At 39.3% G+C, this 17,514-nt stretch overlaps 1 protein-coding gene across 3 annotated transcripts in view; it reads right to left on the reverse strand.

The window, feature by feature from the left end:
• Positions 1-511: 511 nt before the first annotated feature.
• LOC138765048 (metabotropic glutamate receptor 4-like) overlaps positions 512-17,514 on the reverse strand; it is a 972,526-nt gene continuing 955,523 nt past the window's right edge. For all 3 annotated transcript variants that reach the window (XM_069941699.1, XM_069941700.1, XM_069941701.1), the window contains exon 11: positions 512-1,070. In XM_069941699.1, coding sequence (XP_069797800.1) covers positions 1,021-1,070 — 50 coding nt within the window. In that variant the 3' untranslated portion in view covers positions 512-1,020. The remainder of the gene's footprint in view (positions 1,071-17,514) is intronic.

Raw genomic sequence — 17,514 nt, forward strand, 5'->3', positions numbered from 1 at the left:
TCTGTCCTATTAACATAGAGGTTAACTCAGGGGTGGGCAACCTTTTTAAACGTCTCATTCCACTTAATGAAACATTTTGCTTGAGAAAAATTGTCATTCCCCATGTCCTTTGGAGTTACGAAACTGTGCACATGAGTCAATTAGGCATGATTAAAACTGTGGTTTTCAAACCTTTTTCTTTCCACTCATATCACCTTAAGCAAGGTGGAATGAGAGTTGGGGGGGGTGGGTGGCGTGTGCAGTTTGAAAATCACTGGTCTCACATACCATTTTAAGCAATCCTTTACCAAACACAGCATTTATGACATACGGAATATTTAAGGTGGAATGTGAGTTTTTCTTTAAAAAAAAAAGAAGTTGCTGTAATTTCAGGTACTCTATAAACAGGGAAAGAACAAAATGAATGGAAAAAAAAACATCTCATTTTGCAGAATAGATCCATTGTCAGATATTTCACTCAAAGTATCCTCTTTGCTATAAAGAAACACCAGAAAAGTGCAAAACACTATTTTATTAGAAACATTTTTGTATAAAAATGAACATGCTCTACACTTTCCAATACATATTCATAAACAACCAGGCACTGTACTTTTGATTGGTCAGGACATTAAAGCAGACATTTTTTTTTTCAGTCAGTTTGTCACATACATTAACTTGCCATCTATTTGGTGAGCACTTAGACGTTTCATTTTGCCACACATAGATTAAGTTCAAAATCAATAGAAATAAAAACGACTGACACAATCACGGACAACTTCACAAAATTTAAAGGGAGTTAATTCTTTTGAAAATCAAGGAATCCAATGATTCAGAAATTGTCATTCTCCTTCCGTGCAGATTGTCATCTTGATATTATGGGTCTCCCAATGAATGTTAAGCTTGGATACAATCTTTTTATGATCAGTCTGTTGAGAACTCTGCAATGGCCCCTGCTGGCATCTGTAAGTGGCTATCCAGACCAAAGATGCATCTGTCTTCACTGCAAAATTTTGAAAGACCCTGATGGTATATCATATTCATTCAGATTGCATGATTACTGTAGCTGACATATGTTTGCTTAGTAGCTAATGCTGTGGGGACAAAAACAGCAAGAACATATCAATTTCTTCATAATTAAAATTACATGAGCAAAGTCAATGTCATTTATACTGTATTTTACAATGTTCACTAATGTTATAAGATCTTAAGAACTCTTGTGCTGGGCACAGTGGCACATGCCTGTAACCCAGCTACTTGGAGGCTGAGGCTGCTGGATCGCTTGAGATCGGGAGTTCTGGGCTGATGCAGCCTGCGTCCTCACTAAGTTGGGCATCGATTATGGTATTAGGCTGTGTAAAGAGGGGTGAATTGGCCTGTTGGAAATGGAGCAGGTCAAAGCCCCTGTGCCCATCAGTAGTCTATCTTGCCAATAAATAGATATTTCAATACAATGAGACCAAGTTTCAAATTTTTTTTTTAAAGAGCTATTGCTATGTGTACATAGGGTAACATGAAGGGGGGCTTTCCTGGGTTTATCTGTGCGATGACACTGGACGGTTAGAATGAGCATCAATAGGTGATGTTTAACTTAGCACAATTCTGAGAGAAGACAAATTAAACCACAATGAAGTTCACAACATGGGTAAAGGCCAGTCTCGTTAAAACTGAGATGTATTTGAACAAGAGGGCATAGGAACAGTTACATGGCAGAGCAATGGGAGACATTTGAAATGTCAGAGTTTTGGATAAATATGTACCTTCAAAGGGGGGAAAAAAAAGGGTATAATGCAAAGGATGTCAATTTTACCTGGTGGAAAATGAGCTAAGTGCTGTTCATTGGTGTCTCACAATTCTACTTGCATAAAATAAAGCCTAGCAGTTTTACATAAGAGGATTTCATGAATTTTTAAACATTTAGAGTATAACAAGGAGATATTCAGAAAGAAAGATATTTTCAAAAGGAATAAGCAAAATTTAGAACTGTAGGGTGATGAAGATGCCTGTATTTGTTGTACCCTTCATCTAAACTGGTTGAAAAATTAAGGCCCATTTTAGTGAAATTTTAGAAAGATGGTATTACTAATAGAGAGATTAGGTAAGTACAGCATTAGCATGTAACTGTGATGCACAACATAATATTGTAATAATAACATACTTAACAAAAGAAGTTGCTTAGAAATTAGAACATTCAATATAGTCAAGCAAGATTCCTTGGATGTAATATGCAGCATTTTTGTTTCAAAAAGTGCACGCACTTACATTTGACGCACATCACTAACACTCAGCAGAACTTTACAAAACAGACTGATAAATATGTCACTTTGTATTTCAAGGCCCAGCTCGTATGATCTTTTAACCTTGCAGAGCTGAACATGCATTCATTAACCTAAAGGAAACTATTAAAATAAATTATCAATTACTTGCAAATTAATTTTTCATGTTTATAAAAGTTTTGGCTTTTTATGCTTCTAAACTTCTTTTAAAAATCTACCAGGAACTGTGTGATCAAGACTGCTGCACAGAGTAGATGTTACTGGAAGTGGGTGTCTTTGGTGTGCAGAGTGAGCAGAGGCCATGCACACCAGGACAAGCTGCTACAAGAAGAGGTCCTAAGTTGATGCCAGAACAAGTCTTAGTGGGGGGCATTAAGGTAACTGGGAGGCACAATTTGCCACTAGAAAACTCGCTCAGCCAGAGGCAGGCACTTACCATGTTAGATACAGCATCCTGGGGTCTGCAGGCCAAGCACGGCCATGTTTCTTGTGCATATGCGCTGGTGCATGCACAATGGATTGGAGTACCGAGACCTAGTGTTGATACTCCAATCCATTGCTCATGCACCAGCACATGTGTGCAAGAGCATAGCCTACAAACCTGAGACGCTGCAAATGGAAGACAGCCAGACTGTCCAGCCTAAAACCATGGGATTTAAACTCCATGGGTAGGATCACAAAGGGGGGAATATTCCCTCAAATGCTACCCCCCCTCCCCACCCAGTGCTGACACTAATGTGGTCTCTGAGAATGAGGGAAAACAACTGACAGTTCAAGACAGTGAATTCCATTGGAGTCAAACAGGCAAGGCAGCCAATGCCTAGTGTACAGAATGCCGTTGATTGTGCATGCACAGCTACATTAGTTATAATCTCAGATGTGCCACAACCAAACGGAAGTCTATTCCTCAATGCCTAAAAGAAATAATTATAATCCTGACCTCTGACAAACCAAAGACTGGGGGGGAGAAAAAAGACACACCCATTACTCTCCTGTGAAATCTACCAACAAGTAAGAATGGTGCATGCCAAAATATAATAAAGACGTTGGTGCATGGAAACTATGCTTCTAATGCCTGGATCATAATCAACTACACAGCAGACGAGACTCTTGGTGGTTGACAAAAACTCTTGAAATTCATGAGGGCTTTTTTCTAAAGCCAGAAAAAGTTGAGGGAGAAATGAGGAGCTAAATTTGAAACTCCCAACTTAAGACGAGTTGTTGATGATCAACCAATCCAACTGTCATCCAGTAACTACAAACCAATTCCTCATTCAAAGCTGATTATAAATTTTAATTATTGTTTCTATGTTAACATTCAGAGTAGAGCCATAAATGCAAAATAAACCCAATGTAAATATTCCAAGCGAAATTGCTGAATCAACCAATAGTCAACTCAATTGAAAGGTCAACAAATCTTCCTTGGGCATCTTTAGTCTGGTTATCTTCCATGTAGTTTTGTCCAAAGTAATGTGACCTCATTGGCTGCAGTATTGCTGGTGGAAGACTGCTTACTTTAATTGAAGGTTATCTGCCAAGGCTCCCTATTGGCCCTGCAGAGTGATCTTGATCAGCCCTGGGTTTTGGAACACCCAGTTTCAGCTTGCAAGATCATGGATTGGTAGCAGCAGTCGTTTGTTTGATTGACAGGCAAAATGAAGAGCATAAATGGAACAGCAAAGTAGACAATCAAAATACTTTAACCCTGATAGATTAGTACTCTATGTTGCCATTACCATTCCTTATTGGTGCATTGGACTGCTGCAATACTCTTTCAACAGTGGTATGCACAGATGACCCATGGTAATCACTCAGTAAATCTCTTCTTGTAATGGAAGCTGGAATGCTACTGTGGTGGTACACCACCGGCCTACTGCAGGGGGCAACCTCTGTACCTGCAGGAGTGTAAGGGGACAGGACAACACCTGGCTGGCTGCCAATCAGTCGGCCTGAATGGATCAAGCCCCACCCAGTTGGGTGTCAATCACCCTCCGGGATATAAGCCTGCGCCGGCCTCCAGAGGCCTCACACTGAGTTGCTGCAGCCACAACCAGCCTGGGTCTGTGGAAGTCTTTGTGGATTAAAGCCTGTTGTTCAGTCTTTACCTTGTGTGTGTCTGATTCTGTCTAACAGCACACCACAGCTAGTCGTTGTAGAAAATGACCCAATCTAGACTAATCCCATTTCACTGCATTAGGTCTGCATCCTCTATGCCTTGCAATTACAATTGTTTGCATTCTTGAGGAAGTACTACAGGCAATGTCCTAGGGTTGCAGACATGTATCAGGCCAACAAATGAAGTAAAGCTTTAATTAGCCTATGCCAGACATTTCGGGGCCTATCCTGATCCAACTCTTCATCTCAGTTCTTTCCACAGATTTGAGTAGTGAAACTTCATCCACCAGGTAGCCAGCACCAACCTTGCCCTTCTCCCTTTCGTCTGCTCTGTGCAAACCTATTGTTTCAACAGACATGGGCCTCCATGCCTGCCTGGTGAATTGAGCAACATTTCTGTTGCTGATAGGGGTTTAAAAATTGAGGGATGTTGTTTTTCCATCATCAGTATCTTCTTGATCTTCCACCATGAGCAGACAAGTTTGTCATTGTTACCTATCTAAATAAAGACAAAGGTGAAGTTGAGGTGAGAAGACTCGTCAGCAAAATTTAAATTGGGAAAGACTGTATGGAGCAGGAAATTAAATTGTGAAAAGGACTGATTATTACAATATATCATTTCTTTCATGTGGGTTGGTGTACATTCAGTAACTAGTGACAGTAAACGACTTCCTCCATGGTTATAAGCTCTTCCAGGCAGTTTTTAGTATTGCCAATCATTCAAGATATTGTCTACTGCCACTTCATGCAGAAAAAGGTAAACACTTAGCATGCAGCGATCATGTATTTTGCAGCATCATGCAATCCAGTATTGGAGGCAAAGTTAACCACTTCTGAATTTTTATATGGAGTACAGTTGAACTATTGATGCACGTAGCAAGTACAAATAGATATTTTTAAATAGCTGATTGTTCTGAGGCATTTAAAAACCTACCCATCAGCAACTTGCATTTGTGGTGCAGATCAAACCGTGGCACACATCTTGGACACATGCCTGCTGACTAAATTTGACGGAGCTCCGTGAGCAACATCTGCTCAGCCAAAAGTGCAACCGTTTGGTTTAGAATGCATGCAAACGCTAAATGAATCAACAAACAATGTTGGAATACTCACCTGGGTTTTTGTCAGAACTCACCTCTGTATCCCTAATGCTGTACCCTGGGAAACCATGCTGCGTGTTAAATTTGGGGCCAAGTTCAAAACAATTTGAAAAGGACTCATTAATGTCTCTTTAAAGCATTAATTGAGCCAATAATTAAAGGCCTGACTAGTATTCAACGACGCCCCTGTTAAAATGGGAAACAGGTGCATTGGAGAAGTGTTGTGCTGTTAGTTAAAGTTCAATAAGTTTAATCTTTGCCATTTGTCAACAAATCAGTCCTTGGGAAATAAATTCAGCAGCCAACCTCACCCACAATTTTATCTGTAATGATTAACAATATGAAATAGTAATTTAAAATTCATTAGTGAAGCTAATAACATGCTTGATATTCCATAGATAGAAACATAGAAAACGCACAGCACAATGCAGGCCCTTTGACCAACAAAGTTGTGCCTAAACATGTCCCTACCTTAGAAATTAATAGGCTTACTTATAGCCCTCTATTTTTCTAAGCTCCATATACCTATCCAAAAGTCTCTTAAAACACCCTGTTGTATCCACTTCCACCACCGTTGCCAGCAGCCAAATTCCACGTACTCGCCACTCTCTGCATTATTATTTTAAAAAAACTTGCCCTTGACAACTCTGTACCTACTCCCTAGAACCTTAAACCCTAGTCCTCTTGTAGCAACCATTTCAGACTTGGGATAAAGCCTATGACTATCCACTCAATCAATGCCTCTCTTCATCTTGTACACCTCTATCAGGTCACCACTCATCCTCTGTCACTCCAATGAGAAAAGGTTGAGTTCACTCAACCTGTTCTCATAAGGCATGCTCCCTAATCTAGGTAACATCTTTGTAAATCTCCTCTGCACCTATTCTATGGCTTCCACATCCTTCCAGTAGTAAGGCAACCAGAACTGAGCACAGTAGTCCAAGCGGGGTCTGACCAGGTCCTCTATTGCTGCAACATTACCTCTCAGTTCTTAAATTCAATTCCACAATCAATGAAGGCCAATACATTGTATATATTCTTAACCACAGAGTCAACCTGCGCAGCTGCTTTGAGCATTCTTTGGACTCAGACCCCAAGAGTCTTACAATTAATACAATATTCTACCATCATATTTGACCTACCAAAATTAAATACCACACCTACCTAGGTTGAAATCCATCTGCCACTTCTCAGCCCAGTTTTACATCCTATTAATGTCCCTGTGTAACCTTTGACAGCCATCCACACTATCCACAACACCCCCAACTTTTGTCATCAGCAAACTTACCAACCCATCCCTCCACATCCAGGTCATTTATAAAAATCATGAAGGGTCCCAGAACACATCCCTGAAGTACCCCACTGGTCATCAACCTCCCTGCAGAATATGACCTGTCTACAACCTCTCTTTGCCTTCTGTGGGCAAGTCCATTCCAGATCCACCAAACAATGTCCCATTGGATCCCATACCTCCTTCCTTTCTCAATAAGCCTTGCATGGGGTACCTTATCAAATGCCTTGCTGAAATCCATATACACTACATCTACTGCTCTTTCTTCATCAATGTGCTTAATCATATCCTCAAAAAATTCAATCAAGTTCGTAAGGCACGGCCTGGTCTTGACAAAGCCATGCTGTCTGTTCCTAATCTCCAAATTGACATAAATCCTGCCTCTCAGGATATTCTCCATCAATTTACCAACCACTGAAGTAAAAAAAAAGTAAATCACAAAATTCTGTAATGTCAGAAGCCACTGAAATAAAACTCACTGATCCATAATTCCCTGGGCTATCTCTACTTCCTTTCTTGAATAAAAGAACAACATCTGCAAACCTCCATAAACCGCACTTGTCCCCATTGATGATTCAAAGATCATTGCAAGAGGTTCATCAATCTCCTCCCTTGCCTCCCACAGTAGCCTGGGGTACAATTCATCTGGTCCCAGTGACTTATCCAACGATGCTTTCCAAAAGTCCCAGCACATACTCTCGATTAATATTTACAGGCTCAAGCTTTTCAGTCTGCTCTAAGTCATCACTACAATCGTCAAGATCCTCCTCCATAGCGAATACTCAAGTAAAGTATTAAGTATCTCTGCTATTTCCCCCAGTTCTATTTTTTCACATCTTGAAGAATGGCTTGGGGGTGGGGTTTCCTTAATCCTGCCCACCAAGGCCTTCTCATGGCCCCTTCTGGCTCTACTAATTACATTTTTTAAGCTCCTTTCTGTTAGCCTTATAATCTTCTAGACTTCTAACATCTTTGAAGCTTTTGCAAGCTTTTCTTCTTGATTAATTTATTACAGCCTTTATGTACTGTTCCTGTACCTGACCATACTTCCCTGTCTCATTCGAATGTACTCATGCAGGAAATATCAAGCAATTAACCAGAAGTATACAATCTTCAGACTTGAGAGGAACTGGGTTGAAGAAATGTAACATCTCACCTATGAAAGTGATATATTTTCACCCTTTCACCTCCCTCCAATTATTTTCTACCTTAAGCATGAAATGCTATTTGAATCTCTGCAAGCATTTTCTGCAAGAAGCCAGCAAATATTGTTAACATTCTTTAAGAGTCTCCTAGAAACAGCCAGTTTCAAGATTGTGCCGAGCTTTCTGGGTGTTTAAGATAAACAATCATTTTTGAATTTTCCTTTGTTCTGTGAAGATGGAAAGAATGGTCCTGAATACTTTTATTGTCCATAATAATCATTATCCTTGTTTTAACCATTGTTTAATTGTTTTATCATAGTTTTGTTTAATTGTTTTATCATAGGTTTTAGAGTTGTGTAAGAAACCTGATCAGTTTTAATAAACTGTGGAAAAACTCAACAGCAACTTTAGTGCAGACTGAGGCTCCGATAGCTCAGTGGTTATTAACCACTTGTAAACCAGGGGGTTATGAGTTCACCCCTTTCTGGGGCCTCTCAATTCTGTGAGGGGTACTTGATAAAGTGCCTCCCTCTGTCTTTCTGATGGTAGACAAAATTAAAGAATTTCATGTGTGTTGCAAACTAAATGTAGTATGACATGACAAGAATGGAACCTTTGACTTTAGAACAAGTTATAAACAACGACACTCCAAGTGATTATGAAGGAAGATGGCCAAAATATTTAATCAATAAAATGAATGATTGACTTGGATGGAATTTAAGATAGAAAGTTGGAAATCTGACTGGATCGATTGGGCTCTGCTTGGAGCATACCTAAGAAGAATGCATGACTGTCAATAGGACCAAGGCCATCAAGAAGTGGTAAGCCTGACTAAAGTGTCTTTCCTGTGTATTAATTGCAAGTAAGAGCACAGTTTGCAGACAAGTGGAAACAAAGTGACTCTTCAAGCAAGACTGAGTGAGGATATAGATGATAAGAAAGTTACAGCTGGTGGGGATACAGATCCCACAGAATTACTGAAGAAAAAAAGTTAATAGAAACTAAGATCAACCACAAGGAAATGGCTGAAGCTGTGCCACAAGATGGTGGTGGTGAGGAGGATGGGCAACTCAAAATGGAGGTAGGATCAGATATTAAGGTAACATCTGATGTACAGGACCTTAGGATAGTGTATAAAAAGGAAGCTAGTGAGGATTTTTTTATGGAAAGGGAAATTGAAGAGGGTACCTTTGGAGAAATTAACTTGGAAATTTGAATTAAGTGGTTTACAATTTCCACATTTTCAGAATTAAAGCTGCACAATTGAAATGTATTAATGCAATGTTTGACATTAAATAAACCTTCAATTTGGGCAAGTATAGAGTTAGATACAATTGATGAAAAATCTATGTCAGAATTATAAATGGAATTCAAAATTGTTAATTGTTAGAGACCCACCAATATTGAAACATTTAATTGAAATATGAATAAAATTGATTGAGATATGTGGAAAAACATTTCAGGAAAATGCCTTTGTATCAAAATAAACTTTTTACTTTTACTGTCAATAATCAGTTTTTAAAGATATGGAATCAAATGGGGATTTAAAAGAAAAGTTGAAGATCGTTTTGAAGCAGGAAAGTTTGTATCTTTTAATTGGATGAAGGAAAAATTTCACGTTCCTAGTAATACTTTTTTTTGGAAAATAATCTGCTTTGCAATTATTACTTCCTAGGGAAGAAACAAATAAGTTTATTTCTGAGATGTATAAGTCATTAAAAAATAAACTGCCAAGGTTAAATGCTCATAAATCAAGATTAAAATGGGAATCTGACTTAAATAGGAAAATAGATGAAAATGTTTGGAGAAATGTGTGTAAGAATAGTATGACTAAGGTTATAAATGTAAAATATAGATTAGAATTTTCTACATTAATTATGTTTAACCCCTCAAAATTTAAGAAATCTAATTTCTTTGGATTTGTGTTTTCGATGTGGAAAAGAGATGACTTTTTTTTTTACATTCAACTTGGACCTGTTAAGTCTTTTTGGATGCAAGTTAAATTATTTTTGGAGAAAGTATTGAAAGTGAGTCTTCCATTTCATCCAATGTTTTTATTATGGGATATTCAGTGGATTGCTTTAGGATTAAGATTGACTATTTATCAAATTGAATTTCTACGTTTAGCTTTCGCTGTTTCTGAAAAAATGCTTGGCCATCACCTGGAAATCTGATTTAGTTTCATGAATGCAAAGTTGGCATACTGAAATGAAATCCTTTATTCCTTGAGAAAAGATGATGTATAATTTGAGAGATAAATATCATTTTTTAAAAAGTATGGGGCCCACACCTAAAAATTTTTGGTTTGAAGATTTAATCTCTCAATCTCCTCCAGTGCATGGTTTGTTTCTATAGCTAAAAAGTTGATTATTGCTGTTTTTAATTGATGGCCTCTTTTCTCAGTAGGTGGAAGGGGGAGGTGGGTGGGTGTTAGTGGGGTAGATGAGGGAGGTTGGGGAGTGATTTAACTGGACTGAAAAATGGCAGATGGAACTTAATGCAGACTGATGAGATGTATTGTATTTTGGAAGGACAAACCAAGAAAGAAACTACATGGCGCTGAGGGATCTGGGAATACAGATACATAATTCTCTGAAAGTGCCATCACAGGGTTGTAAAATGTGCTTTTGCATGGTGGCCTTCAAAAAGTATTGAGCATAGGAGTTGGGATGCTATGGCAAAGTTGTATAAGACATTGGTGAAGCCAAGTGTTAGTCACCTAACTACAGGAAAGAGCTCAATAAGATAAAAAGAGTGCAGAGAAGATTTACTCGGTTATTGCCTGGATTTTAGGAACAGAGTTACAGGTAAATGTTAAACAAGTTAGGACTTTAGAGTAAATGAAGATGGGCTTTTTCCATTGAGGGTAGCTGAGATACAAACATGGGTTAAGATTGAAAGGTGAAACATGAGGGAGTGGTGGGAGTGTGGAATGAGCTGTCAGTTGAAGTGGTAAATGCAGGATCAATTTTAACATTTAAGAATTTGGACAGGAACATGGATGGGAGAGCTATGGACCGTATGGAGATCAGTGAGCCTAGGCAAAAAAAAAACAATAGCTCTGCGCAGACTAGAAAGCCTGAAGAAGCCTGTTTTTGTGCTGTAATGTTTTATGGTTCCATGGCGAGGGATAGTCAGCATGCCTTTGCATGTGGGGAAAATGTGTCTCACACCAAGAATATTAATGAGGGCAGGGTGGTAGATGTTGTCGACATGGATTTTTAGCAACACTTTTGATAAGCTTTCACAAGGTAAGTGGTCAAGAAGATCAGCTTAAATAGGTTGAGCTGGGTAATTAATACAGAGCTCATTCAATGGTAGGTAAAAGAGGGAAGTTGTGGACGACTGTAACTCTGATTGGAGGTCTGAAACCAGTGTGTCACAGGGATTTGTGCTGGATTGACTGTAGTTTCCCATCCAAATTGTTAATGTAAATGATAATGTAGTTAGCAAATTTGCATATGACATCAAAATTGGTAGTATAATGGCTAGTGAAGAGGTTATACATTTAAATTTAGACATACAGATTGGTAACAGGCCCTTCCTGTTACCATGCCACCCAATTACCCTACAACCCCAGTACATTTCAAAGGGTGGGAGGAAACCGGAGCACCACACAGACACAGGGAGAACATACAAACTCTTTACAGGCAGTTCTGAACCTGGTCACTGCTTCTGTAACGACAACGTGCTAAGTTTGCTGCCCAGCTAAGATTACAGCAGGGTCTAGACAAACTGGGAAAGTGGGACAACAAATGGCAGATGGTGTTTATCTCTGCCAGTTACAAGTTGTTGTACTTTGGTAGATTAAGACAGGGCAGTACATACATGATGAATGGTAGAGCCCTAAAAGTCTTACAGAACAGAGACTTTGGTATAGAGGTACATGGTTCCATGAAAGTGGTGATGCAGGTAGGCAGTGGGCGTGAAGAAGACTTTGGTATGCTTTTTTCATTGTTCAGGCACAAGAATGTAATGTGACAACTGTACAAGACATTGGTGAGACTGTACTTGGAGTATTTTGTGGAATTTTGGTCACTGGGCTACTGGAAAGATATAATTAAGTTGGAAAAGGTGCTGGAAAGATTCATGAGAATGTTACCTGGCTTGGGTGGCTTGAAATAGAAAGAAGAGGCTGGGACTTTTCTCCTTGGAGTACAAAAACATAAGGTGATACTTTTGAGCTTTATAAAATTGTGAAGGACATAGATAAGGTAAATAGACATAGTCCTTTTAACAGGGTAGGGGATTCTAAAGTTGGAGAGAACAGATTTAAAAGTGACCAGTGTGGTGATATGTAATTACACCATGGTGACTTTGTCTATAAAGCAGTCCAGAGCTACATTCTAGCCTTCCAGGTTTGTCTTGCAGAGAGATAAATATCATTTTTTTAAAAGTATGGAGCCCATACCTAACAATTTTTGGTTTGAAGATTTAATCTCTCAATCTCCTCCAGTGCATGGTCTGTTTCCATAGCTCAAAAGTTGATTATTGCTGTTTTTAAATAATGGCCTGCTTCTTTCTCAGTAGGTGGAAGGGGGAGGTAGGTGGGTGTTAGTGGGGTAGATGATGGAGGTTGGGGAGTGATTTAAATGGACTGAAAAATGGCAGATGGAACTTAATGCAGACAGATGTGATGTATTGTATTTTGGAAGGACAAACCAAGAAAGAAACTACATGGCGCTGAGGGATCTGGGAATACAGATACATAATTCTCTGAAAGTGCCATCACAGGTGAATAGGGTTGTAAAATGTGCTTTTGGCATGGTAATGTACATATTGTACATATTAGTTTATTAAAGCCGTCTTATAAATGCACTGCTGGTGTGGTTATTGTCAGTACAACCAGAGGAGCATTTTCTTCACACAGATGATGGGTCTATGGAGGAAACTGCCAGAGGAGAAAAAGCAGAGACAATTGTAGGATTCAAACAGGTTCCTGGAAAAGGGAGGATTACAAGGTCAAATGAAGGCAATGGCATTATCTTGCTCAGCATGGATAAATTGGGTTGTGTCCTTGATGTATATTATAAGGACTTTGAAGCGTTTAGATCCATTGATGAAAGTGTGGAATCACCTACAGAACAGATGAACAAAAAAAAAATGGTAAACTTTCTTCTCAAAATCAATTCTAGCAATTTCTGACCACCATTGCTCAACTGTTCAGACCAACTGCTGCCAACTCCATACAGGCTTTAAACCCTCCATTAAAGGAGCTGATGGTGGCTTATTGTAAAATCCTGTGACCGTAGGGTCTGGACCCAAGGTGGCAGTGGCCACGAGTGTTTGCATACTCCAGGGGAAGTGCAAGGGAAATGGGGGGGGGTAATGTGGAAACCACTCCCTGTTTCAAAAGGAGAGCAGATGGTGACCATAGTGGCAGCATCTGAAGAGAACACAAGTGGCAGGCTGTTGGTAAAGAATCCGTTCAGTCTGCGAGCTGTGGATGACTCACCCCAGGCTGAAGGTGAACCAGGATGTGAGAGGATGCCAAGGGTTCTGATAATGTCAGAGAATTATGTATCTGTATTCCCAGATCCCTCAGTGGCATGTAGTTTCTTTCTTGGTTTGTCCTTCCAAAATACAATACATCACATCTGTCTGCATTAAGTTCCATCTGCCATTTTTCAGTCCATTTAAATCACTCCCCAACCTCCACCCACTAACACTCATGATCTGGAGCTTAGGTTGCCGATGGTTTGGGATGAAGGCTGTGTGACTGTGGAGTCTGCGGGTGTGCTCGAGGAGACACTCAATGACTCTGGGGGAACCTCTCAGATTGTCGGGGTACTGGGCAATTTTTTTTGCTAACAGTGAATCTTAGAGTAGACTGAAGGAAATTTCATGTAATATCACATTTTTGGTTTTATTAGATGACAATAAAAGAATCTTAAATCTGATACTAGCTTTTCAGCTTCAGAATTGATTCCAGCTGCCATTGTGGGATTTGAACTTCAGTTCATGCCATTGAATTGCCAGATAAGTAACTTCATCATTACAGTGTTGCATTTGATGTTTTGGCCTTTGGAGCAGAAGGAAAAGACTGCCCATTGTGCTGCTCCATTTATACCCATGTGGAGGTTTTCTGGTAGTGTGTCCTTTATATTTCTGAAAATCTGTTGTCACTCCTTTGTTTCACCACTCATTACTTGTCAGATTGGTTCAGATGGCTTTTCATTTAGAAATACAAAAAAGCAAAAGAGTTAACAATCAAATGCAGTAGCATGAGACTATGGTTTTCAAACAAAATCCTGAAATATTTACTTGGATGTAAAAAGGGGTTTGCCTTGATCACATTCATTGTCAATCAAATGCTAGCAATAAACATGTTGCTTGCTTATTATTTTCACTTTCTTCGTGTGCAAGGAATTTGCTGTCACATTTGCCTGGGGAATAGCACTTCAAAGTAACCCATTGGCTTTGAAGTACTTGTATAATCAGGAATTGAGAAATATTTTTTTTAGCTTTGTTATCTTGGACAGTCTGAACAGTATTGTTTTCATTGCTCTATTTGTTAATAGAGATGGCTGAAATTATTATTCCGTAACTACAGTATATCTTCTTCTTTGGCTTGGCTTCGCGGACGAAGATTTATGGAGGGGGTAAAAAGTCCACGTCAGCTGCAGGCTCGTTTGTGGCTGACCAGTCCGATGCGGGACAGGCAGACACGATTGCAGCGGTTGCAAGGGAAAATTGGTTGGTTGGGGTTGGGTGTTGGGTTTTTCCTCCTTTGCCTTTTGTCAGTGAGGTGGGCTCTGCGGTCTTCTTCAAAGGAGGCTGCTGCCCGCCAAACTGTGAGGCGCCAAGATGCACGGTTTGAGGCGTTATCAGCCCACTGGCGGTGGTCAATGTGGCAGGCACCAAGAGATTTCTTTAGGCAGTCCTTGTACCTTTTCTTTGGTGCACCTCTGTCACGGTGGCCAGTGGAGAGCTCGCCATATAATACGATCTTGGGAAGGCGATGGTCCTCCATTCTGGAGACGTGACCCATCCAGCGCAGCTGGATCTTCAGCAGCGTGGACTCGATGCTGTCGACCTCTGCCATCTCGAGTACCTCGACGTTAGGGGTGTGAGCGCTCCAATGGATGTTGAGGATGGAGCGGAGACAACGCTGGTGGAAGCGTTGTAGGGTATAGGGTATAGGATGGAAGCGTTGTAGGGTATAGGGTATGTACAACTGACATTTTCCTCTATGTTCATTGTATCATCAATGCATTCTCTCAGTGCCGTCATGAAGCATTTGAGAGGTTGTTTCACAGCCTCTATTACATCTAATGGCTGAAGAATCCTTGATTAAAGTCCCCAGAATGCAGCAGATATTAGGAGACCAAAATGATCCTGCTTGTTTTGCATCTTTGCCCTCGTAAATTTTCCACCATCTTTTTTCCTTTAACTCCTTCCTTATCTACTCTTTTCCAACTCTAAAGCAAAATATCCTCCATGCTGGAAGAACATTTCAGGCATCAACTGTGGGGAGAGGGAAGTGGAGTTAAAATTTCAGAATTGAGGGAATAAAAAAGATTTAAATTAAAATTTGACAAAAAGAACAGGTGCTGGAAATGTGAAAGAAGAACAGAATGCAGGGAATACTCAGCAGGGCAGGCAGCATCTGTGGAAAGAGAAAGGGTCACATGTTGGTTGACGATGGTTGCAGAAGTGTGAGATGCAAGCTTGTGGTGCTTTACATTGTTTTAGAAAGGGGAGCAGTACAGAGAACAAAAGACATCCGTGACTAAACAGCTGAAGTGGTGACAGAGCTGGCGGAAAGTGATTGAAAAAGCTGAGTGGGGGTGGTATACAGAAGGTAGGATGGAAAACTAAGGGTCAGAGGAAAACATCTGAAAAATATTTTTTAAAAAACTGCATGCTAGGTATTTCAATAACAAGGCTGTAGTGGTTTAAAATCTTGAAACATGTAGAACTTGCTATCCCCTCCTTTTTTCATAGTTCCTTACAGCACACTCGACCCCCTTCAAGACTATGTCAGCTCTCAAAACAATCCCACTCATTCTCTCTCACATGCACATTAGTATCCCTCGGTTTTTCCATTACCCAGACACACTAATAGTAATTTACAGCAGCCAATTAACCAACCAGCACATCTTTTTGGGGAAAATGCATGCATTCGTAGAACATACAAACTTCACATTGAAACCACTAGGTGTCTAGTTCGAACCTGATTTACCACAGCTGTGAGCAGTTGCGCAACCAACAGTACAGACACATAAGTAACAAATGGAAATCTAGATAACCATGAAAGGGAACTCTGGATCAGATAATCCACAAAAAAATAAAACTAAAATTCATTTGCATTTTATCTGTAATTGACAACCAATTTGAGTGAGCTAAATTACTTTTTCAGCACTTTTTCCCGCCAAATCTAATAGCAAATTCTAACATACTTAAAAACATATCTTTTTTATCTCAAAATTATAGTGCAATGGATATTTGCGAATCAAGAATGGGTTGTACGCTATGGTTGAAATCATTGACTGAGATTTTCAACCTGTTCCCAGCATTTTGAGTAAATTTATATTTTCATGAAGAGTTTCACATGTAATGTATTCCCCATTTTAATGAATGTTTGTTTCTTAGTGTCTGAAAAAAAAATTACATTATTTAAATTGTATCTTTGGGAGCTTTGATCTACATTACAATACTGTACACAAATGAGCACATTTGCTGCATATTAATGTATGGTACACTACAGAACTTGTATAGGATAATATTCTAGCTTTATTTTTCATTCTGTTGTAAAATAGATTTAATTTTTTTTGGATCTAACATTGTCCCACCAGAGGGAAGAAGGCCATTTAACCCATCTGAATCTGTGCTGGCTTCCACAGCAGTTCCCCCATTTATCTGCCTGTAATCTATATCCTCTCCTTAGTCCACTAACTCTACCTTCACTAATGGAACTTCGAGTGATCCAATTAACAAAAAGGTGATGAGCGATGGAAATATTTTTAAGTATCAGGCTCAGAGCTCAATAACAATATAATAGTGAAATGTCTGATTGGGCTGGGACAAACTGAATAAAATGTGTAATTGGAAAGGAAAAGAGTAATTATTACACATGTTGACAAGTGTGTAAAAGCAGTCTTTTTTTTAAAAAAAGTGGTTGCTTTTAATCTGCATGGAAAACATCTAGTCTTCTGAGCTTAAACATATCAATGTCAAAAATCACATCTCTTTAGTTAAAGCAAGCTGCTTTGTTGCAAAAACAAACATAACAAGATAACAGATGGTTCAGTCAGGAAAGTAGTATTTTGTTAGTTTTCATGTGAAGAAATATAATTGATGCAATGCCAAAGATGTTGACTGTTTTAAGTTCACCTGATAGGCTATGACATTAGTTCTTTGTAGCATTGACAAAGGTGTTTCAAGATATTCAGGCTGCAAATACATGGATTACAGTCATAATTTATTTTATTAATAATGAGCTGCTAATAACTTTGGAAGTCTGCATGGTGGCTGGAGTTGGAAAGAGATTGAGGGCCACTTTAATTTTCAATCTAAATACAGTACGACTTTTTACAAATTCAGTTAACTACTTCATCAAAGTTGGTCAGTTTTTGTGCCTCCATTATGTTGGGCAATAACCTACAGTA

The sequence above is a fragment of the Narcine bancroftii genome, chromosome 5 (assembly GCF_036971445.1).
Source record: "Narcine bancroftii isolate sNarBan1 chromosome 5, sNarBan1.hap1, whole genome shotgun sequence".
Classification (NCBI taxonomy): Eukaryota; Metazoa; Chordata; class Chondrichthyes; order Torpediniformes; family Narcinidae; genus Narcine; species Narcine bancroftii.